The sequence below is a fragment of the Notechis scutatus genome, chromosome 2, assembly GCF_049901735.1.
Source record: "Notechis scutatus isolate UNSWTSFEM ecotype Mainland chromosome 2, rNotScu1.2, whole genome shotgun sequence".
Taxonomy (NCBI): Eukaryota; Metazoa; Chordata; class Lepidosauria; order Squamata; family Elapidae; genus Notechis; species Notechis scutatus.
Window position 1 is genome coordinate 267,660,435 of NC_142010.1, and position 22,637 is coordinate 267,683,071.

Consider the following 22,637-nt stretch of genomic DNA (forward strand, 5'->3'; position numbering starts at 1 on the left):
ACGCTCCGCCCGGCGCGCTAGGCCGCACTCTGCCTAGCAACAGGTGGCGCGACGACCAATCCGAAAAATAGAGGCGGCTGCGCGCGACCAATCGCAGCCCCGAGTTGGAACGGCTTCCCGCCCTCCCTTAATGAGGAAGCTAGCTCCTCCGGGAAGGCAGAGCCACCCGGCGACTGGGCGGGCCAATCAGAAAAATCGGCTGACGTCCGAGGCGGAGCCTGCAAGATTTCAGGCGAAAGGCCAAATCGAAGGCCCTTTCCGCCTAGCGACGCAACGCCGATGGGGATTACGTCAAAAGAACTCGCGGCCAATCGAAAAACGGAGATATGGATTGGCACCACGACACTCCTATGGAAATAAGCCTCGGAGCCTTGAGTGGGTTGAGCCGGGCTGTAGACGACCTCGGAAGTAATCCGCCGGCGTGGTCGCCCTGGGCCGCATGACGTTGGGGATTTGGGAGCCCGTTTCTGAGCCTATGGTGTTGGGAGGATGGGCCTTGTAGGGCGGCGGCGGACCCGGTGATGGGGCCGGGCTGCCTGGGGAGGGGGCCGCCGTTGCGGTTGGCCCGAGGAGCGGAGGCTGGTAGGGCGGCGGCCTCGGCCTCGGCCTCGCGCTCCTTCACCCACCTGGAGCCAGGCGGCCGTTTTTGCCCACGCTGTGGCTTCCTGATCTGAATGAAAGTTCCTCTGAGGACAATGACATATTAACGGGCCCCCAAGTCAATATTTCTCATCCTGGGTCATTTTAAGATGGGTGGATTTCAACCCCCAGAACTCCCCAGCCAGCCTTAGGATTACGGGAATTCTGGGAATTGAAGTCCACCCATCTTAGAAAGGCCCAGGCTGAGAAACACTGCAAGATCCTTATGATCTGGGAACAGCCAAGACTAAATATATATATAGGGCAGGTTCTCCTGCTTGAGAAGGTGGCTGGACTAGAAGACCTCCAAGGTCCCCTCCAGCTTATTCTAAAAAAATATATATGTTAATTTATAATCCTTGTCAGCTTGAGTTGAGAATTTCTCTCTCTCAAGGAAAGGGAGTTCTGAAGCACAATGGACATAGGCCTGTTTTCAGACACAAAAGTTATGCTAACTCGAAATAGCTCAAGGGACTATTGTCCCCCAGGAAGAGACCTGGGTTTCATGTTCCTAAGGTATATCCTTGGAGGAGCTCAGCAGGGAGATGGTGAGCAGTATAGAAAGCAGACCTTGACTTAGTCATCACCAGAATTTTAAGTTGCAAGGGATGAGGGTTATAAGTTGAAGCCAGACCTGATCTTATTGCCATTTTTAAATGGTAGTCCTCACCTGAAACCATTCTCAGTCACTAATCAGGGTCATGTGGCCAAGGACACTAAAACTGTTGTAAATGTGAGCTGATTACCAAGCAACAAAAATGCAGTTGTGACCAGAGGGGGAGGGGCAACATTTTACAACAGCTGGAAATGCTTTACAGGCCATCAAGCACCCTTGAGGCTCAATCTGAATGTTCTCCCTGCAAACTATTCAGTTGAAGGAACATGCTGCACTCTAGTAAATTACATTTATGTTGCATCTCTTCAAATAATAAAGAACATTGCTTATTATTGTTACTATTTATTAGGTTTGGTCACCCAGTCAGCAACAAAATTTTTTATCCATGTATGGAATCCTTCCAAAGAACTTGGAATAGGCAAATATTACTGAATTTATTGGCCACTCAACCCCAACTGATTTGGATTGTAAATAACAATACAGTAATAATTTATTAAATTTATATGCCACCCAATCCTCAGTCTCTGGGCAATTTAACAATGGCTATAAACAGTTTTAAAAACCCAAGAACAATGCAGAAAACAAAACGAAAAGCACAAGACTAGGGGACAATGAGGCAGAGGCGAACAGAAAAGAGCATCAGACAGATCTTTAAGGCCCATGTTTTCAGAAAATAAGGGCTGGTATCTAATGGGGAAGGGTTTAAGGTACAGAAAGGGAAGAATCCCTGCTCTAAGTCATCCATTAACTTTTTCAAAAGGACAAGTGAAACTAAAGCTTCACTCCCGCTACCATTTCTGAGAGTCATTTGTGAAACAACTGCAATTCCTCCAGGGTCTCTGCCTGGAAAAAAGATTGCTCCCATAGGTAAAGGTGTGATCACCAGACAAGTGACCAAAATTTGGCTGTGTTCACACTACACACTTCTCCTGATTAATGAAGGTATTTTCTGATTTTTGCTCAGTACAAAGGCTGATATGTGGCTTTTGAAAGCTCCCATTGAGTCTATCCCAAGGGAAACATTTTAGATTTTATTTAGTACTTACATGGATAAAGGATTCATCTAATTCAGCATCTCTATCTGGACACTAATAACAGTGATGAGTAAGACAGAGAAATAGGAGGAAAGGGAGGCAGTTTGAAGTTCCATTCTTCCCAGGAAAGAGGCTGGACTGAGTCGTAGTTTTTCTCCCAAATTTGCTTCTTGTATTAAAATAATTCAGGCGAACTTATTCTTCTGTTTGCATTCTCCAGAAACAGCAACATACAGCCTGCCTTTGTTGCTGTATTACTCTTTGAGTCCCTATGCAACATTTAGCCGGGAGACGCTGGATGACCTGAGACCAAATTCTTTCTTCTTTTACTTTCCTTTAACAAATGTAGGCCTGAAACATCTTTTGTATGCCTTGTTCAACAATTCTTGAGGGTTAAAGTCCATCCAGAAGGATGTTCGACAAAACAAATGTGCTTTTGTGCAAAGAGAGCCAATAACACAAAATCTAGCAAACTTGGATTTGGGGAAATTACTGTAATTTGCCAGTCCTCTTTCCTGGTTGACTAGAGTGATTTTTCCCTGCTGTTTTGCAGGTACTCCTCAACTTATAATCACAATGGAGTTAAAAATTTCTGTCCGTAAGACAGTTGTTAAATGATTTTGGCCCATTTTGCAATCTTTCTTGCCACAGTTAAGGGAATCACTGCAGTTGTTAAGTTAGTAACGTGGTTGTAAAGTGAATCTGGCTTCCCCATTGACGTTGCTTGTCGGAAGGTTACAAATGGCGACCACATGGCCCCACAACACTGCAACCATCACAAATACATACTGGTTGCTAAGCATCTGAAGTTTGATCACAATGCTTCATTGGTTGTAAGTGTGAAAAATGATCATCACTCACTTTTTTTCAATGCCTTTGCAACTTCAAGTGATCGCTAAACAAAGTCAAGGACCACCTGCATTAATGCCAACTTATCCCCCCCCCCCCAATCGCTGCATGCAATTCCGTAACACCTTTGCTGCCCTTCATCCAAGGTATTCTTTTCTTTTCCTTCCGTTGACCGGAGTCGCTTGAGCTACTGCAGCTTTTCTCAGTCCCAGCAATTTAAAGAGGTGTGGGTGTCAATTCCACAACCAGCACCTTTCCTGGGCTCAGCTTAAGCTGCCCACTTCCTTTTGCTCTTCACAGGGCAGTTGCCAAGCAAGGCCCTGTATCACCTTTGCCTCAGGCTTCAGATTCCCACTATTATTATCTGGCAGTTGAGAAAGCCTGCTCTCCACTCCACGAAGTGCCTTAGGAATACGAAGGCGGCCTCCAAACTACGTCCTTCGGGGTTTTCTTTTCTGTGTGTCTCTGGCTTGGTCTTTTTATCACTGCTGCATTGCTTGGTTTTTGCTATTTCAGTTTGCACTGAGGGGTCTCTTAACCAGGGTTGTCTAATCGTGGCAACTTTTAAGACCCATGGAGTTCAATTCCCAGAATTCCCCAACCAGCATAGCATGTTGAAGAGCTGAAGTCTAGGGCCTTAAAGCTGCCAAGTTTGGACTCCACATTCTAAACTCTCTCTGTTGCCTCTAATTTAAATGCCAAGCCACAGAAATTAAAGAGAAAGGCAGAAAGAGAAGCAGCCTCTGGATGTAGGGAAAGTAAAGGGATGCTTGCTTTTCCTGTCTTGCTTTGCTGCTGCTGCTGCCGCCTGGAATTCTCCCGGGAATCACTTCACCAGCCAGGACATCAACCGAATCCTTTCAGTTTCTATTCTCTGCCTTCTGTGGGGCTTTTGCTCAAGCAGAAGCCAGACTGCACAGAACGGAAGTGGACAGATGGCAAGAGCACTCAGGCTTAAACACCGCTTTAGTCTTTACAGGCAGCCTCTTGCCCCCAACAATCTGGGCTCCCATTTTACCGACCTTGGAAGGCTGAGCAAACCTTGAGCCTGGTGAGAATGAGAATTGAACTGTCAAACTGCTGGCAGTCGGCAGCGGAATTCGTCTGCAGTACTGCATTCTAACCACTGCACCACCACGGCTCTTTGGTCAACCCAAGATGGTTTTGGCCAACCATGAAAGAATGGAGTGGGGGGGGGGGCTTCCCCCATTTCTGTGCCCCCAGGAGCCTCATCAGCGTGGCAGCAAATGGTGAGAGCGCAGGGGAAGGGTCTGCCCCACCTCTGCCCCTCCCCTGGCCTGCTGTGGGTGGCCTCTCGTCTCTCCACCCCGTAAGAGCAGCAAAGACCGACACGGGGCTTGGGCAGCCTCAGGCACCTCTTCCGTCTTTTCTCCTACAAATACGATGGACGGCAGCACTGAGAACCGGCTCCTGCCTGCAAGGCCGCTTTTCAGAATGCCAAGCGTTGCTTAATCAAGAAACACAGGCAGTCCTCGACTTACGACCCCAATATTTCTGGTGTTAAGTGAGACATTTGTTAAGTGAATTTTGCCCCGTTTTACGACTCTTCTTGCCACTTAAGTGAATCCCTGAAGTTAAGTTAGTGACAGAGTCGCCAAATGAATCTGGCTTCCCCACTGATTTTGCTCTTCGGAAGGCCACGAAGTTATCGCCTGACCCCAGGACACTGCAGCGACCGCCATAAATATGAGTCAGTTGCCAAGGCTCTGAATTCTAATCACGTGACCTTGGGGAGGCAGCAACGGCCGTGTGAAAAATGACACTATCACTTTTTTCAGTGTTGTTGTAACTTCAAATGGTTACTAATCAAACTTTTGTAAGTTGTTGTATCTCTAGGTCTCTGGGGATTCTCAGCCACATCCAGGTCCTGGTGGTCCCCAAGGTGCCTTTTCCCCCCCAAGTTTCTGGGGTTTCTTTGAAGACGTTTCGCTTCCCATCCAAGAAGCTTCTATATCTGTAATGGCCACATTTCTTTTTCCACAGGACAAGAAAAAGAGCCTTAAGAGGAACCTTCCAGAGGGGGGTCAGCATGGACTCCGGCTTCATCAGCCTCTTGGGAACCGGCCCTTGGACGGCTCTCCCCACAAAAGTCTTGGAATAAGGTTTGCTGTGGCTTCTGGCCAGCGGCCTGTGCAATAGAGACGGCTAAACTAAGGGCAACGGGGGGAACCAACAGCCTTAGAATCGACCATGGGTGGCTCTCAGCAAACACTAAGGAACCAGCAGCCAAGGAAGAGGTTGCAGGTCAGCTCTCGACAGAAAAGCCCCAAAGGCCCTTGGAAACGCGGTTCACATCGGTGATGTGTCTCCCCCTGAAAAAGACCAGAACTGCGCCAAGCCTTGCTAACGCCCCGGGATCCTGGATGGAGCAGAAACTGGATTTTGAAGAAGATGGAAATACTGATGGTTCTGGACACTGATGCCGGAGAAGACTCAGGAGAACAATGGACACAAACCAAGCCAAATTTCACATTCAAGATGCAAGTGTTTTACAAAGATCCACCTTCCCTAAAGGTCCAAAATGCTTGGCGAGATAGAAGGAGGAAAAGCAGATGATTATCATGGCAATGGCTACGCTACCGGAAGGCAGCCTTCCAGTTGGGAGTTGTAAATCTGGACGTTTATTAATTTAAATAAATAAATAAAATGGTTATTAAACGTGAACATTGACTTGAAACACATCATCAATCAGCCAAAGATTTACTCATGGCCAAGAGCCTGGAGGGTTCTGAGGGTGTTGCAGAAATTGACAAAAAAACAAATACAGGTAGTCCTTGATTTACAACTATTCCTTTAGTGTCAGTTTTTGAAGTTACAACTGCAAAGAAAAAAGTGACTTATGTTCGGTCCTCACTTATGACCGTTGCAGGATCCCCACGATCATAATTCGGGCACTTGGCAACCACCGTCTATTCACAACAGTTGTGTATCCCAGGACTACACAATCCTCACTCGCAACCTTCAGACAACTGGCTTCTGACAAGCAAAGGCAATTGGGGGGGGGGGAGCCGGATTCACTTAATGACGCAATTCACTTACTGCAGTGATTTGTTTAACAACCTTTTATGACAAAAAGTGCCATAAATTGGACGAGGCTCCCTTAACAACTGCCTTGCTTCGCAGTGGAAATTCTGGTCACATGCCATACGTTTTCCCGCATGCCGTTTCTTCCTTCTTGCTGCCTGGCCCTTCCTTGCCACCCAGTTTTCTTTTCCTTACTTCCCAGTTTACTCCGTAACCCTGGGCACTCTGGCAATGCTCCATCCAAGCATCTAGTCAGGCGCAATCCTCAGCGTTTCCAAGGTTGGTTAGTTGCTGCCACCTGCCGTTTGCCAGTCACCGCTCAGAAAAAAAGGAGAACGAGGAGGCGGGATCCAATTGTAGAAAGAGAAAATCATGTATTGCGTACAGAAAGTGGGCAGGGAGAAGGAACAAGGGAGATCACCCAGGGGAGCTGAAAGAAAGGGGTTTAGGAAAGGTCAAAGGACGCCCTTCTATACACATCACTCCCGCATGGTGTGGTGGCCACTGACTGTCCATTCATCAGGGAGGCCCCTCCAGACCAGGAATTGAGGGCTTCCATGTTATGTTTCCCCAGGGAGAAAAAAATATACGGGTCAGGTGGGCCTTGGCTTGATGCAATGAGAGGGCTACAATATTTACTTTGCATTCCCTGCGGAGAGAGGAGAAACCTGCTGGAACTTTACTCTTCATTTCCCACCCAGTGTTGGCCTAACTGGAGTCTCCCGTCACTCCTAGAACCTGCCATCGTGAAACCTGGTTTAGGAAAGATTCACTTGCAACCTCTGCCTGGGTGAAGAGGGCTACAGTCTCAACAGGGCTTCCGTATTGAGGAACAGTCGTTCTCGGGGGGGACACACCCCAAAGCCTCGCTTTGTCGACTGTTTTAGAACCGGCTGGGGAATCCTGGGAGCTGAAGTCCCCAAGTCTTACGGTGGCCAAAGCTTTGGAGGGTCATTTGGGTTGAGCTCCACATTCCAGCGGGTCTCACCCCACCAGGATGCCTTCTGGGATCCAGGCTCTCTGGCCACGGAGGGCCCTGGAAGCCAAGGCTGGTCTCCTCTGAACGGCTGCGGGAGTTGAGGATTCCCCCCCCCGTCCCCCACACTACGAAGGGGGGGGGCCGCCTACTCTGCCCCTTCCCCCTGAGCACGAAGCCCTCCTGAGTCACACCAGCCAGCTCCATGAGCCAGAGCCCCCTGGCAGATATTCATGTGGGAGCAAGAACGCTCTTTGCTGCCATTAAGAAAGGTCACCCTCCCACTCCCCTGCACCCCCCAAACCTGGGAACTCAAAACAGAAAGCGTGGCCTTCTTCCCACGGGCTCCAGCGAACTCTGGAGAAGCCCCTTTCGGGAGGGGGAGCTGCAGCTGAGCGTAAAGCTGGCGAGAGGAGAGAAGCCACCGCCACAAAGCGCCTGGCCGTTCTCTGCAGCGAGGTAGCTTTTTATATCCTTGGCAAAGGATTCCTTGCAGGGAAACTCCATCTGTTTCACGCACGATCGTAGGTAGAGTGGGAAAGATCTGGAAGACAAAGGGAGGGGCGGGAGGGGCATCAAAGTTAGCAGGAGGCTGCGATGACCAAGGGTGGGAGCGCAGCCTGCCCCCCCAAAAAAACCCCACCTTCTGCTACACAAGGCCAAAGCCCGAGAGAGGAGGGAGGAAGCCCCCTCCCGTTCACTGGGGGAGGGCTCTTCCTTTCGGGTGAAGGCAGCAGTTCTACAGCCGTCCATGCCCAGAATGACGCAGGCAGCAACCGGCAGTCGGGCGACTTGACAAAAACGCCTCCCTTTCACAACACACAGACAGGCCCAACCACGGTTTCAACTGGGAAGCTCTTACTACCTCAGATCAAGCCCAATTCCACACGGGGGTGCTTGAAGCTTGGCCTCTCAACACATCCCCCCACTGACGGAGAAACCGGGGTAAATCTGGTTCCTATACCACTTAAAGTCTAGGAAGCAAATCAAGAGCCCAGCAGACAGGCTCTCCGACAGCTGTCACTCAGACGCACAGGGAACAGGCAATGGATCCTAATCAAGGAACCAACCACTCCCAAACCTGGCAGGGGAAGCTACCCTATATAAACAGCCAGCAAATCCTCCCCCTCCCCCTCACACTGATGATGTTACCAAGCCTGGTCATGAAACGTCTCAAAGAACGTCAAGAACCCAACACTTCAACCGTTTTCCACTTTCTATTAGCTTGGGGGAGGCAGCACCAGGAATTTCCAGAGAGGGTCAGGGGTTCGGTGTGGTGGAGAAAGTGCTGGCTTAGGAACTAGGGGGTGGTGAGTTCTGTCTTCGGCATGAAAGCCAGCTGGGTGAGTTTGGACCAATCAGCCAGGAGACAGTGAGTTCTAGTCCCGCTTTAGGCATCAAAGTTGACTCGGTGACTGGGCCAGTAACGCTCCTTCAGCCCAACCTACCTCACAGGGTTATGGGGGAAATACAAGGATGATGTGTGGTTGCTGCCTTGAGTTGCCTGTATATAATACACAGGCAAGGTAAAATATCTAACAATACATTATTATTTTTTCATTGCGTCCTTGTCTGGCTGACCAGAGCAGCAGAAAGGAAGGGTTTGTTTTGCAGGTTGGTGGCCAGGAAGCAGAACCGGACCCGAACTGGGCACCGTTTAGATGAGGCCCATGAGAGGGAGCCTGGACGGAACCTCCCTAGGCGGAGTTTCCCTAGAGGGGCTTCAGGGAGAAGGCTTAGCCCGACCTGACACACACCTGCCCGTGTTTCCCTCCATCAAGCCAGGCTCCGACGGGAGCTTCGGCCAGTGGGCAGCCACCTCCTGCTTCCGGTCAAGTTTCCAGAGGGTGTGCAGCAAGTATAAGGTAGGCGTGCCGCTGTCTGTAAGACAAGAAGGAAGAGGCTGTAGGAGAAAGGATGGCGGAACCTGGGGGTGGAGTGATCAGCCCAGATCCCTCCTGCGCAGGGGCATAATCCGCCACAGCTGCCCCTCCGCCTGGGGCCTTTCCATGCCTGACAGAGACCCCTCATCCTCAGGCTCCCCTTGCCCAGGGCTCCTGTGAGAAAGGGCCGCGTCTCGCCTTGCTCAGACTAACCCAGATTCTGGGGGCTTCCCAACGTCCCCCCGGGCACACACAGAGCGAGGTGCCTTGCTGTGTAGTGCCTCCTCCCAAAGACTCTCTAACCTTTCAGGGCAGGGCTTCCACGCTGAAAGTACCTGGAGAGACCTGCAGGCTGTACTGAAAATCCCTCAAGGCTTCTTTGAACCTCCCCAGCTCTAGAAACTGGATCCCTCGTCCTGTCAAGGCCAGGAGTCTGATTTGGGGGAGCAGCTCTGCTTCGGGTACGGCCGCCTGCCCTCCCTCCGGTTCACATCTGCCGCTGCCTGGCAAGAGAAAGAACACAGCGGCCTTTGACGGTGAAGTGTGTCCCCCCAAAAAAACGAGGCCAATTCTTCCGTTTCGCAAGGGCTGCCAGCCCTCCAATGAAGCCACGCCAGGACAGAGCCAGCAAAAAGGAGCCCCCTGGCCAAGAGAAAAGCACTGGAAGCAGAGACCCCTCAACTGTTCAGCAGACCCCCTTTTTTTCTTTGAAGGAGCGAAGTACAGTACTAAATTGCACCCGACACCTTGTGCGAAGGAAACAGCGGATGGCCAGTCTCCGATCCTGAAGAGCCGACGGCCCTCACTGAAGAGTCCGGGCACGAGATTGTTTGCTTGAGATTGTATGCCAGCCGGGGTCGTAACGGGGGACTTATAAAAGGGGAGATGTAAATGCATGACCTACAGATGGACCAACCTGATGTGATCCTGGGGAGATCCCAGAGGGATCCCATCACGAAAACAGTGGTCACTTTCAGAAGTCAGCATAGATGGGCTAGGAATACAGTTTGCTAGATTAACCTCATCTCGGTTTTGGTTGTGCACTTCTCAGGTAGATTGTGCAGGCCTAACGGAGCTTGACTTTTTGTTTGAGAAAGTCTGTCCATCAACAGCTCATCGATTTGAAGAGACGCAGTTCATCCTGCGAGGGGCCACAGGAAACTGCTCCTGGCTCTTCTGGGCTTCAGTCATTTAACAACTGAGATGAGAAGCAGAGATTTGTCCAACTTGCGGTTAACAAAAAATTGGGTTAGGATAGCTAATGTCTATCGAATGACAAATAAAATTCAAAACCATCTTACCAGATTAGAGGAAGATTCCCCAAACTTTATAAATTAGGGATTGTTTTTACCACTACCTCTTTTGTGGCCCATTTCTCTGCTACTTTACATATGTACAAAGAGGACAAATGGATTAAAAAAAAAACATTTTAAGGATTTAGACAACTAGCTTGGTTGGAGACCCCAGAGCAGCTTTCTTCTTCCTCTCCGACAAGAAAGCTAGTGAAATTGTGGCTGTGGGGGTTTCTGTTTGCTATTTTTTTTTATTTATACAATGATTTACAGAGCACCCAGTTCTCAAAGGACTCCAAGCAGCACCCTATGTTACAAATACAGCAATTAAAAAACAGGGACAGTCTAACTAGTCAATACAGCCCAATGCTATCAGCACCCAAACCCATTGCAAAATAAAAAAAAGCATTTGGGAGTGTTCATTGTCTGGGGAGGCAGGACCCCAAAGGCAAAGTCAGCCTCTCAGAAGGGGAAAGGGAGAGAACTTATTTCTGCTTTGGTCACATCACATCTTGGGCACCACACCCGAATTACATTCAAGAAGGTTCCAGAGAAATTGGAGAAAGGTCCAGAGAAAGGCAACCACATTCACGGGAGCTGAAATAAACCCATGAAGAGAGACTGAAGGAAGTGGACCCACTTAGCCTTGAGAAGACAGAGAAGGGACCTGCCAATTCCCTTCAAAGACAGGTGGTCTTCATTTAACAACCACCTGTTCAATGACTATTCAAACTCATGAGTGGTAATTATGACCAGTCCTCAGAGTTCCAGCTGTCGCCGTGTCCCTGGTGATATGATTACAATTTGGTTTGTGAATACAAGTTTGCAGTGAACCATGGTCACACAGGATTGGGATTTCTGACATTCCCTGCTGGCTTCCCACAAAAACCGTCATTGAGGAAGCCGGCAGGAAGTTCGAAGTCAATCATGCGAAATCCTCACTCAGTGAAGGCAACTGGAAGTTATTCCTAAGCAGTGTGCTCACATAAAATCGCACTGGCAAGTCTGGTCTCATTTGTCACCATAAACTAAGAATTACCTGTACGTGACAAAGTATCAGGAAGGAAGGCTGAGGTATTTCCTGGGTCCTCCCAGAGCAACACAGGGGATGGGTTTAAGTGGCAAGAAGGCCGACTCCAAATCAGGGGTGAGGAAAAACCCCTCTAACAGCAGTTCCAGAAATGGAAGGCTATCCATTGTGGGAGGGCCCAAATTTGGACCCTTGCACTGAGTGGTGGGTGGGGGTGGGGGTGTGCGCGTGCACACGTTCACTCATGGTCTGGATCACCTAAATTGATCCTTCCAACCCTGTGGTTCAAGTGAAGAGAAGCCATTTCCCCTGGAAAGAGCCAAAGAACCAAGTCAAGAGGGAGGCAGAAGCAGCCAATGAAGACCTCTGTCCATACCTGTGCTGACCAAATGGACTCTCAGGAGATCATTAAGACACCTGTTGGAGAAGGGTTGAAGCGCCATCATTTCCGTGCTGCCAGAGAAGGATCCAGCCCCCAAGGACAGAAACCCTACACTTTGCTGACCCTATTCTGCCACCTTGGAAGAGGGCGATGAGCTTCCTTTTGCTACGGAGAGCAAACAGGTGGATTTCTCACCTCTCCTTTTGAAAACAGAGGTTTTTACTTTTCAGGAATTCCAAAGGAGGCTACAGGTTGGGGTGAAACCTTCACCATTTCTCTGGCTCTCGGCCACAATCAATGCATGCCGGGCAAGCAGAAACAAAGGGAGGAAATCGTATTCAAAATAGGGAGGAATATGCGATATATTCTACACAGCTCTATTCCTTTGAAGGCTGAGCCAGGACGCTCGGGGGACTGTTCCTGACTCCACAGAACGAGGTTCCTCTGCCGGCTGTCCCAGTGCGAAAGGGAGAGGCAAGCCATCAATGGCCAGGGCTGCACCGGGTGCCAGTTACCTGCTAAAGCTGCTTATGGCTTCCTTGGTTTCTCCCAGCCGGGCTCTTGCCCAGCCCTGGATCAAGTGGGCGGCCGCTTGCCAGAGGACACAGCGCAGGCTCTCTCTCTGCTCTTCCAGGGCGGCAGCAGCAGCAGCAGGAGATTTTGCCAAGGGCCTCTCTGCCCCTACGGCCTTCTCTGCAGAACTCGGGTCCAGCACAATGCGCAGCTTGGCCGGGATCAGCCTGCTTGTGTGGGAGACCACCTCTTCGCACACCACGACGGCTTCCTGGTGCCTGGCTGCCTCCTCCAGAGCAGAGGCCGCTTCCAGGAAGACCTCTGAAATTCTGGGCACGGCCGGCTCGCTGCACTGGGACACCTGGGAGGAGGAAAAAGGCCCCCACCCCCTCAAAAATGAACCCTGCTCCGGGAAGCAGCCTTCACAGATGGGAGGGGGGATAATCGCCTCCTCCCGAATTCAGTGAGCCCGAATTCAGCAACCCCCTGACTGGGGGACCTTTTGGGGTGACACCAAGTACCCGTTTCCACCCAAAGCTCAGCAGCAGGATTCGTTTCCACAGCCACATTCCTCTGCCCACACAACCTTAGGCGGGTTTTCTTGCTCTTTTGAACACACAACTTACACAACTTCAAGACTTGACAGGCCAGGCAGGGGTGGTGTTTAAGGGCACCAGGATCCCCGGGGAAGGGAGTGGGCATTCCCAGCCGGCCCCCACCCCTCCAATGGGCAACTTATGGCCCTGGGGAGCAACCTGAGTTCATAAAACTGACTACACTTATCTTTTTGGAGAGTTCAGAGGTCACAGGGACATTTTTAAAATCTCCCCTACATGTGGGGAAAAATATTAAGGTAGCCCTTTTCTGATGTACGACTGATCACTTAGTGACGGGGGTGGTGGTACCTGTGATCAAGAGTCGAAGGCCCCCCCCCCCCATGGTCACCTGACTGCACCTCAGGTGCTCGGCAGCTCAGGGCTCATTTATGGCCATTCCAACATCACATGGCTGCATAACTGCATTTTGTGATGAGTTTGCTGAGAACGGGCATTTAGTCCTGGCTGTCGGCGAAACCGTGCCCAGGGCGAAACTCCCATGGTATTTGCCTAAAGACCACTTGAATTAAATCATTCCACTTGACAACTGTCATGAGTTGCAACCATGATGCTCTATTACAGTCGTAACTTGAGGATGACCTGCAGCTTTATTAAAAGGCACCAACTGCAGCCCGTGAGACCCTGTGGCTTTTCCGGAAACAAGTTACTCAGAAAAGGCTCCGCCAGGCGACCAGGGCTCCCCCCTCCTGCAACCCCCCTCCCTCTGGAAGAGACGCTGGGGATCATCCATGCGGAGGGAGGGAGGGCGCAGGAGGGGGGGGGGCTATTTCCCTGCAGCTGCCTTAACCCATTCCAGCTCTCTGACCCTGGGAGGCCTTCCAACAAATAACCCAGGTGAGTCAGAGTCTGTGGAGGAAACAGCTGCAGCTCCTCACCTGGGGAAGAGGCCCTTCCTGAAAGAGAGCCAGGAGGTCCAGGTAATGTTCTGCAGCCTCTGTTGCCCTGCAGGGGAGACACACACACACTCATCAGCAGACCTCACTTCCGTGACCCCTTCTCGGACCCGGCGTGTGGGCCAGGGCCAGGGCCAGCTTCTCTCTCCATCAGGCTCTGGCTGTGGTTTCTCAAGGCCTCTGAGACTTGGAAAGAGGAGGAGGCCTTCCTGGAGAGGAACTGCCAGCCCAGCCCCAGGAGCCCCAGGGGAGGAAGGAGGCCCTCACCTCTCCGCCTGCAAACACCTCTTGGCCAGCATGTATTTCACCCCTGATGGGCAGCTCGGGGCAAGGAAAGCAGCTGGGCGGCATCCGCTGGTGAGGAGCTCCGTTCGGATGAGGAAATGGGGGTCGTGGGACTCTGGGGTTACTGGTGGAGGACTCTCCAGGGCCTGGGAAAAGAAGAAAGAGGGTGAGGGGGAAATGCCGGACTCTGCAGCTGCAGCCAAGACGATGCTCTCGGAGCCCAGCAGGCGCCCTCACTTTATCTGGTTATAGAACAGCCCCCCCATTTCCCAACCTTGGTCCCTTGAACACCTGTCAACTTCCACTCCTGGAAAGGCTGGCTGGGGAATTCTGGGAGTTGAAGTCCATGCATCTTCAAGGGACCAAGGCTGGGAGACGCCGTAGTAGAAGAAAGCAATACAGGTCATGGATCCTGGCAGCAGCAGCATCATAAAATGCCCTACGAACACTTGCCGTAGCCATTTTCCCCTCTTCCCAGCCGGACGGAAAAGGGAGCGGTGCAGGCAGCTCCCTCCCTGGGGAGGGAAGGCGGAGGGAGGGGCCATCGCTGGACCGTCCTCTTGAGCCCCACCTGACAAAGCAGCAGCAGAGCTTCCAGTTCGGCCTCCAGGAGCCCCAGTCGGTGGTACAGGAGAGCTGCTTGGTACAGGGCCGGCAGGAAGGTGGGGTCCGTCTGCAGGGCCTGCTTCAGGTGCTCCAGCGCTGTGTGCGGCTTGCCCTGGAGGTCCAAAAGAGGCGGCACGTCGGTCTCTTCTCAGAGAGGGCAGAGCCAGACTGAGGATCCGCGGAGCATCAACACAAGGCCTGAAGCTGGGGTAAAAGGAGGCTCGGCGGTGGTGCCTCAAAGGCCACTCCGGGGACTGTTGGGGGCCGAAAAGATTTCTGGGGAGCTCATGACTAGCTGCCTTGGGCTCAGTCAGGCCAGCCTTGCTTGGAGGGTCTGCAGGCTTTCCCACTACCATAAAGAACACCCAGCAACGGGGACCCTCCTCTCGTGACTGGGATATTCAGCAGATGCTGCCCCCTCCTTCCCCTCCACTCGTAACCCAAAGACCGGAGAGAGAAGCTGGCCAGGAAAGGGGGGAGAGAGAGGGAGGGAGGGAGAGAGAAAGAGAGAGAGAGAGAGAGAGAGAGAAACAGGTCAGGCTACGTAACCAAGGATTCCCAGGTCTCTGGAGAAACACTCCAAGGACAAGGAGGAAGAACTGGAGGTTAGGATGGGGGGAGGCCAATACAGGCAGTCCTCCACTTACAACGGTTTGTTTAGTGACCATTTGAAGTTACAATGGCACTGAAAAAAGCAACTTTAAAAAGTGAATTTTGGTCACGTGATCAAAATTCCAACACTTGGCAACTGACTCTATTTATGACGGTCGCAGCGTCCCCTTTTGCGGCCTTCGGACAAAGTCAACAGGGGAAGCCAGATTCACTTAGCATCCGTTTACTAACCATTTACTTTAAGTGCAGTGCTTCACTTAACGACTGTGGCAAGAAATGTTGGAAAATGGAACCAATGGTTGTCTCACTCAGCCACAGAAATTTCGGGCTCAATTGTGGCCATAAGCCGAGGACTCCCTGTAGAGTCCGGCAATTTCGTCTTGTGGGGCTGGGACCCACGGATCGAAGGGCCTCCCCTATTCAGAAAGGAGGCCAGAGGAGGGCGCTGGACATCAGGAAAGGCCACCGGTTGTGTCAAGGAATGGGAGCAGGAGACCCTGGCAAGAAGAGAAGGCAGGCGGCTTTTTCCTCCCAGGGATCTGCAGACGACATGACGGGCAACTGTCCTGCCCTTTGCCCTTTGTCCAGCCAGGAAGCTGCCCGGTCACCGTAGTGAAGAGGAGGGGCGTGATAGGCATCACGAGAAGGCCCATTGGGGGGCTGCTTTGAAAGCCAATCCTTCTGGGGGAGCTTCTCGTGCCAAGGGGATTGTCCTGGAAAAAGTGGGTGAGGAGACTAAGCAGCCAAATTCTGCTACCAGAAAGAGCGTCAGAGTCCAGCTCATGAAGAATGGGAAGAAAATAGCAGCTTTTGTTTGAACTTCACTGAGGAGAACGAGGAGGTTCTAGTTGCTGGCTTTGGTCGAAGAGGACCTGCTGTTGGTGACATTCCTGGAGTTCGTTTCAAGGTTTTCAAAGTGGCAAACGTTTCCTTGTTAGCCTTGTACAAAGGCAAAATGGAGAGACCCAGATCATAAATTTTATTTCGCTGTTAAGATAACAAACAAACGTTGCTCCTAAAACAAAAGAGAGCGCAAAAGGCAGGAGGACAAGACTGTTGTGGAGGCACTATAAGCCACCAGGCCCAGGGAAGGGTCAGGAAAATGGCCTCCTGAATTAGATCAGGCGGAACTGAGGCGCAGCAATAAGGAAGGGAGAGCTGAACCATCCAGACTGTCGCACAGTCCCAGTCATTCCTCTCTGGCCTTGTTAGCTGTTTCAGTTGGCAGAGAGAGGCCGAGGAGACCCGGGGACCAGCCTTCCTTGATCTCTTCTCCTTGAGTGACAGGGGGGATCTGGGGAAAAAGCTAAGGGCAACGGGAACCCTCCCTCTTATTAGGATTCAGGACTCTAGAGAAAGAAACACACATAGCTACAACGTACACTAGATTAGGGGTCCCCCCACTTCCGGTCCATGGGCCACGGCACGCCAGCAACCGGGCCACGCAAAGAAGCCAAGCTCCATCCGTGGGATGCAGGCAGCATGCAAAACCACACCCCCTCCAGTCGGCAGAAAGACCTTTCGGCACAGAACCGGTCCCCGGTGCCCAAAAGGTTGGGGTCCTCCTGCACTAGATCAATAAAGTTCTGCACTGTGAATTTCTCAAATATAAGACACTGGAAGTACGAAGGCATACAGCTCTGATTAGAACCAAAAGGAGCTGCTCGGGGAACTTCTACCATGGCTCCCCGAAAACAAGACCCTGTCTTATATTTTCTGCCACCAAAAAAGGCACCAGGTCTTATTTTGGGGGGGATGACTAATCTCATTTGTGAGTGTCACCCCCACCCCGGCCTCCTTTTCACTGCAAGAGGCCTTCAGGAACTTCTTCTTCTGCAGCCAGCAAGGCTTTCCTGAAGGCCTCTGCAGCCGATAACAGAGCTCTGGATCGATCTGGGGCTCTGTTATCAGCTCCAGAGGCCTTTAGGAAAGTCTTGCTGGCTGCAGAAAAAATGGGCTGGCAAGGCAGGTGTTGGGGTGTGGAAAGGCTGGCTACATCTGTCCAAAGGTAAGTAGTAGGGCAACTCTACCCCCTCATCCCCACCCTAGCTTAATTTTTACCTGTGCACTCTGGAGTGGATGGGGTCTTAATTAGGGCTTATTTTGAGGGTAGTGCTTATCTTGGGCACAAGTGTAAAAATCAAGCTAGGGCTTACTTTCAGGGTAGGTCGTATTTTCGGGAAAACAGGGTAGATATGCATAGCCAGCCTCCAAAAGAGCCAAGAAGTGACCTGTATGAAGTTGCAGTCACCAAACAACTGCATCGGCAAGAAGCTGCTAGTTGCAGAAAGCAAGCCAGCAAGGAGGCTAAAGCACAAAGGGAACTGAAGGGTGTGGGAGAAGCTAAAAGCAACTGAAAAGACTTACGGGCATGACAATAAAAAGAAGAAAGAGAGAGAGAGAGAGAGAGAAGGCTGGTGGAAGATTAGCAGTGGCAGGGAGGGGAGAGAGTTCTTCCAGCCTCCTTGCTTGGATCTTCTCCCAAAGGGGAGCTGTGTTCAGACGAACCCAACAACTGCCACAAGGAGGGACTGGCAACCCAAGGACAGAAAGAGGCGGTTAGAGGAGCAGGCGACCTTGAATTAAACTCATTATATTCATTCAAGAGCCCCGAGGAAGCCTGCGGCTGATGGGCTGTGAGAAAGACCTTGGGGGACAGGAGGAAGAACTGATAAGAGGCACCTCAGTCCGCAAGTGGGAGAGAACCAGAGAAGCAGCTCAAACTGCTAGCATCTCTGGACACTAAAAAGAGGAAACAGATGCTTTCAGAGTCTTGCAAGATTCTCTTTAACCCTACAGTAAAGGCAGCACCGGTTGCGCTTCTTGTCTGGATGACTTCAAAGGCCAAACACCCTGGGTATAAACCTGGAGCCCCAGTTGTGGTATACAGCACCGTTCAGGGAAAATGCTGCCTCTTTTTTCAAAAAGGAAGACAAGATCTGTGGGTGTTCGCTTCAACCATCCTAAGCAAAACTCTGGAGCAGTTTAATGAGCAGTTTGAGAGCATCTAGAGAAACCAAAGCATCCCCCGACAAGCGCCATCAAAACATTTATCATGCCAAAGCTAGTTGATCTCCTTTTTTCACCAGGGGCCAACGGTGGACGTGGCACAACTTCAGCAAAGTGTTTACAAAACTCTTCCCAGAACAAGGGCAAAATGCGATACCGTTAAATGCAGAATCAATGGGGACAGTTACATCCAGAAAGCATCCCGTTCCATAATAGTAAACAGTTATAACAGTAGCAGAAGAAATCAAGTATCATATTTACACGGTTTGATTCCAAACCCTGTACAGGTAATCCTTAACTTACAGCAGTTCGTTTAGTGACCATTCAAAGCTACAATGGCACTGAAAAAAAGGGGCTTATGACCGTTTTTCTGTATACTACAGGAATGCTGGTTGTGGTGTGCAGTTCAGGGGAAATGCTGCCCCCATTTTCAAAAGGGAAGAAAAGACCCGGTATGACCATTCAGCACCCCCATGGTCACATGATCAAAATTCAGATGCTTGACAATTGACCTATATTTATGACAGTTGCAGTGTCGGGGGTGGTGGTGGTTCATGTGATCCCTTTTGCAACCTTCTGACAAGCAAATGGGGAAGCCAGATTCACTTAACAACCGTGTGAGTAACTTAACAACTGCAGCGATTCACTTAACAGTGGCAAGAAAGGTGATAAAATGGGGGAAAATTCACTTAACTGTCTCGCTTAGCAACAGAAGTTTGGGCTCAGTTATGGTCATCAAGTCAAGGACTATCTGTCCTTTTTCAAATATTTATGCATTACTTGGAAAAATGGGGAGATCTTAAGCTAGTAATGATGGTAAAAGCTGGCAATGTGAACTTCAAGGTAGACAAAGTCCTAGACATCGATAGGATAAATGAAGGTCATGATGCAGGCAGATTATGGGCCATGAGGTCACCGCGATCGCATAGTTTTTCCTCCTGACAATCTGCCTCCAGCTTGGCCTTTCAGTAGTTCACCCATCACTGTAGTAACTGAATGCATCCCTCCGAGTGCTGCTTCTCTTTCCTTCCATTTTTCCTAGCAACAGAGCAGGGATCTTACATTACGAGGAAGGAGTTTTGACTGGTCATCAGGGAAAATATCCTAACTCCAACAGCTATTCAGCATTGTCACAAGTTGCTTTTATTGCTCCTCTGTCAGGGACACGTGTAACAAATTTTTGCACTGGTTAGTTTCCAAAATCCCTTCCCGTCATTATATTTGATGACTCTCTGGTCTGGATAGTTTCTTTTTTCATTTTACCCACATTCCTTAGAACACATGATATACCCTTACTATTTTCCAGTAGCAGCTTCCCATCAAGGTGAAGATCTGGGCGAGGATCCGCTTAGAACAGAGCCCGGACACAGCCGCTTGGAGGAAGGTAAGGGCGCCATGGGGGTTGTCAGCTTCCAGCTGCTGAACACCTGGAACAGGCAAACACGCATCAGGAAGTCTAACTGGATTCAATTTAATGTGTGGCTGCACACTGAGATCTCTGTGCCGCTTGTCTAAAGAGGACTAACAGGTCCTTCCTTGACTTAAAAGCATCATTTAGTGACCTCTCGAAGTTACAGCACAACTGAAAAAAGTGACTTATGACCATTTTTCACAGCATCCCCATGCTCAAAATTCAGACACTTGGCAACTGACTCATATTTATGACGGCTGCAGTGTTCCAGATCACATGATCCCGTTTTGCAACCTTCTGACAGGCAAAGTCAATGGGGAAGCCACATTCACTTAAGTGTGTTACTGACTTAATATCTGCAGTAATTCACTTTACAATTGAGACAAGCAAGGTTGTAAAACGAGGCACAGGTCATTTAACAAATATTTTGCTTAGAAACAGAAATTTTGGGCTCAACTGTGGTCGCAATGGGAGGACTATCTGTGTCTCAAATCTACGGCCGTGTTACTGGCAAAAGGAACAGCAGGGCAAAGGTGAAGGTTCAAAGGGCCCTAAAGCCTCCAGAGAAAGGAGAATCCCACGTTCACCTTGCAGGAAGGCCGCTGAGGCCCACAGAATGTCTTTCAAGTCGGAGATGTTTTGCACCACCAGGGGGTCAGACTCCCCCGTTTCATGGGGGCGCCATATCTGCAGCAGGGAAAGGAGCTCACTGTCACAGCCAACGCAAGGAGAGCCCGGGATCTGAAAAGAACAAAGAATTCCCAAAGAACCAGAATAGAGGAAGGCGAACCCACCACGCCACTCCAAACGGTGAAGATGGTCAGAGAGAGAGCAACGCATATCAGACGTTATAATCAATTCACTGGATGTAGCGGGTGGAACTAGGGAACGGGGCTGCATCGCACAGCCCAAAGACAGACGGGGGGAGGTCCCCATTATTTGGGTTGTCCTTCTTGGCACCCCCTTCTGCCTGCCATTCAGTCTCCTCCTATCTAGGCTGCTAGGGGAAAGCTTTAACCAGAGGTCTGAGCTGACTGCTTGCAGAATAATAATATTTTATTAAAGGGATCCATGCCCTTCCCTAGCACAGAGAAGGCCATTTGGCCTTTGGACTCAACCTGTGGGCACCTTTTCATGCTGGATTTAACTGCTAGCAAAGCGTTTTTCTCAGGGATTAATTGGCCAGGTTCTGATCAGCTGCTCCTCCAGTGTAAAGCTCCCCCCCTCCATCTGGGCTTCCCCCTTAGGTGGGAAGAGGCAACCCAAGCCAGGGGTTGCAGCCCCACAGCCGCCGCCGCCTCACCTGGGCACCACTGAGGAGCCGCAGGAGCTCCCGGGCTCTCTCCAGCTGGTGGTCGGCCAGCCACGAGGCCGCCTGCAGGGCAGCCAGGTGGTGCAAGGGGCCCCGGAGCTCCTCGGGCGAGGCCTGGCGGAGGACCCTCGGCCACAGATCCCCGGAGTCGAGGCCCTCCTCGGTCGCCGCACAAGCCTCGAGCGCTGGCGGGGAGAGCGGGGGTTGGGGGATCAGGGTTGGCCGGCTCTCCCTTCCAGGCCTGGACGCCCCCACCCCCACCCCCGCTTCTTACCCCGCCGGAGCCCCCGCTCGATCCAGGCCGAGGCGCGCTGGGGCCAGCCGCCGGGCGGGCGCATCTCGGCGGCCAGGGCGTTGCAGAGGACGGCCAGCTCCAAGGGGAGGCTCGGCAGGGCGGCGGGGAGCCCTGCGGGGAAGCCACGGGGGCAGCCATGAGGGGGAGGAGGACGAGGGTCCCGGGGAGAAAACCCCTCCCGTCCGCCTCCCCCTCCCGCCGCCGCTTCTACCTTGAATCTTCCTCAGCAGCTCCGCGAACGGAGCCGGGCCGGGAAGGCGCGCCGCCTGCAAGGGAAGCACCAGAGCGGGCCTGAGTCCCTCCGGGCCGCGCACAGCTCTCCACCTCCCCCCGCCCCGCCGTCCTCCCTCCCTCCCTCCCTCCCTCCCTCGGCCGCGCACCCTCCGCCAGCGCCGGGCCAGCCGGTCGTTCTCCGCCCGCCACAAGGCCAAGCAGCCGTCGCCCGCCATCTCTCACACTCACGCTACGGCGCACGCTCCAGCCGCGCCACCCGATTGGCCGGGACGCTTCCGTTGCCCAGGCAACGCCGACCGGCGGCAAACTCGAGTCCCGCGGGGAAGCCAATGGGCGGGCCGGTGCCCGAGGCCTCAGCCAATGAACAGCGCGCGACGGCCACGTGTATTTCCTCCTTGCGGAACAAGTTAAAAAAAGGGGGTGGGGCTCAGCTTTGCCCGGTTACGGCATCGGCCCCGCCTCCGCTTTTCCTCAAGGTTGCCGGGCCGGTCCTAAAGCCGACCTTGACTGTTTTTATCTAAATCAGTGATGGCTTTTGTGGACTTCAGAATTCCCCAGCCAGCATTATATACATTGCATATCTGCCTGGGGAATTCTGGGAGTTGAAGTCCACAAACCTTAAAAAGTTCCCAAGTGTGGAGAGCCCTGTCCTAAGGTTATCTTTCAAGAGGTTACTAGAGATCTCCTTTGATTTCTTTTGCACTCCTCAAGGAGCAGCAGCTTTTTTAATTCATCCAGCTGTTGAAGAAAGCAGCAAAAAAAAATATGCTGGTCAACGCCTTATTTGGGGGATGAAAACGCACTTTTGCAGAGTCCAACTGCCCAGGGAGGCTCCAGGCTCTGCCCAAGCAGCCTGTGTGGTTTAAAGCACCCAGCAATTAGGAGGTGGCCCTGGTGACACCGGGTTCTTATGGCCTTCTCCGCAGGGCTGGTGCTTAGCCATCAAATGAGCAACTCTAGAGAAATGTGTCAACTGCAAAAAATAATGTATGCTTTCTGAACCATTCTGCTTTTGTCTCCGGCTGATACATTCCGTAATCACATCCCCACCCTTAAAAAATGGTATTTAGACTTGGAATGGACCCGACGATTAAAGTGCACAAT

The 22,637-nt window shown here is 51.4% G+C and overlaps 1 protein-coding gene and 1 pseudogene across 2 annotated transcripts; one reads left to right on the top strand and one right to left on the bottom strand.

Annotated features, from left to right (window-relative positions):
* Positions 1 to 6,532: 6,532 nt before the first annotated feature.
* FANCG (FA complementation group G) lies at positions 6,533 to 21,831 on the bottom strand. Of its 2 annotated transcripts, XM_087958778.1 has the most exons (14): positions 21,680 to 21,828; positions 21,511 to 21,565; positions 21,279 to 21,410; positions 20,996 to 21,189; positions 20,280 to 20,433; positions 19,578 to 19,708; positions 14,626 to 14,772; positions 14,037 to 14,200; positions 13,752 to 13,818; positions 12,262 to 12,620; positions 11,741 to 11,781; positions 9,378 to 9,545; positions 8,917 to 9,040; positions 6,533 to 7,703 (listed from the first exon to the last, which is right to left on the bottom strand). In XM_087958778.1, the coding sequence occupies exons 1-14, from the start codon at positions 21,746 to 21,748 to the stop codon at positions 7,472 to 7,474; spliced, it is 2,037 nt and encodes a 678-aa protein (XP_087814904.1). In that variant the 5' UTR covers positions 21,749 to 21,828; the 3' UTR covers positions 6,533 to 7,471. The 2 variants fall into 2 exon arrangements, with proteins under 2 accessions (XP_087814904.1, XP_087814906.1); XM_087958780.1 differs by lacking the exons at positions 6,533 to 7,703; positions 8,917 to 9,040; positions 9,378 to 9,545 and adding an exon at positions 10,155 to 10,240 and having other exon boundaries at positions 21,680 to 21,831.
* On the top strand, positions 15,754 to 16,298 carry LOC113423525 (small ribosomal subunit protein uS12 pseudogene; annotated as a pseudogene).
* Positions 21,832 to 22,637: the final 806 nt, after the last annotated feature.

Bases quoted from the DNA above. Each gene is read 5' to 3' on its own strand.
- FANCG (XM_087958778.1), bottom strand. From the start codon at position 21,748: ATGGCGGGCGACGGCTGCTTGGCCTTGTGGCGGGCGGAGAACGACCGG. The intron at 21,411-21,510 runs GTAGAAGCGGCG...GCTTCCCCGCAG, and splicing joins GCTGCTGAGGAAGATTCAAG to GGCTCCCCGCCGCCCTGCCG. The intron at 7,704-8,916 runs GTGTGTGTCAGG...TTTGTCTTCCAG, and splicing joins ATGGAGGGAAACACGGGCAG to ATCTTTCCCACTCTACCTAC.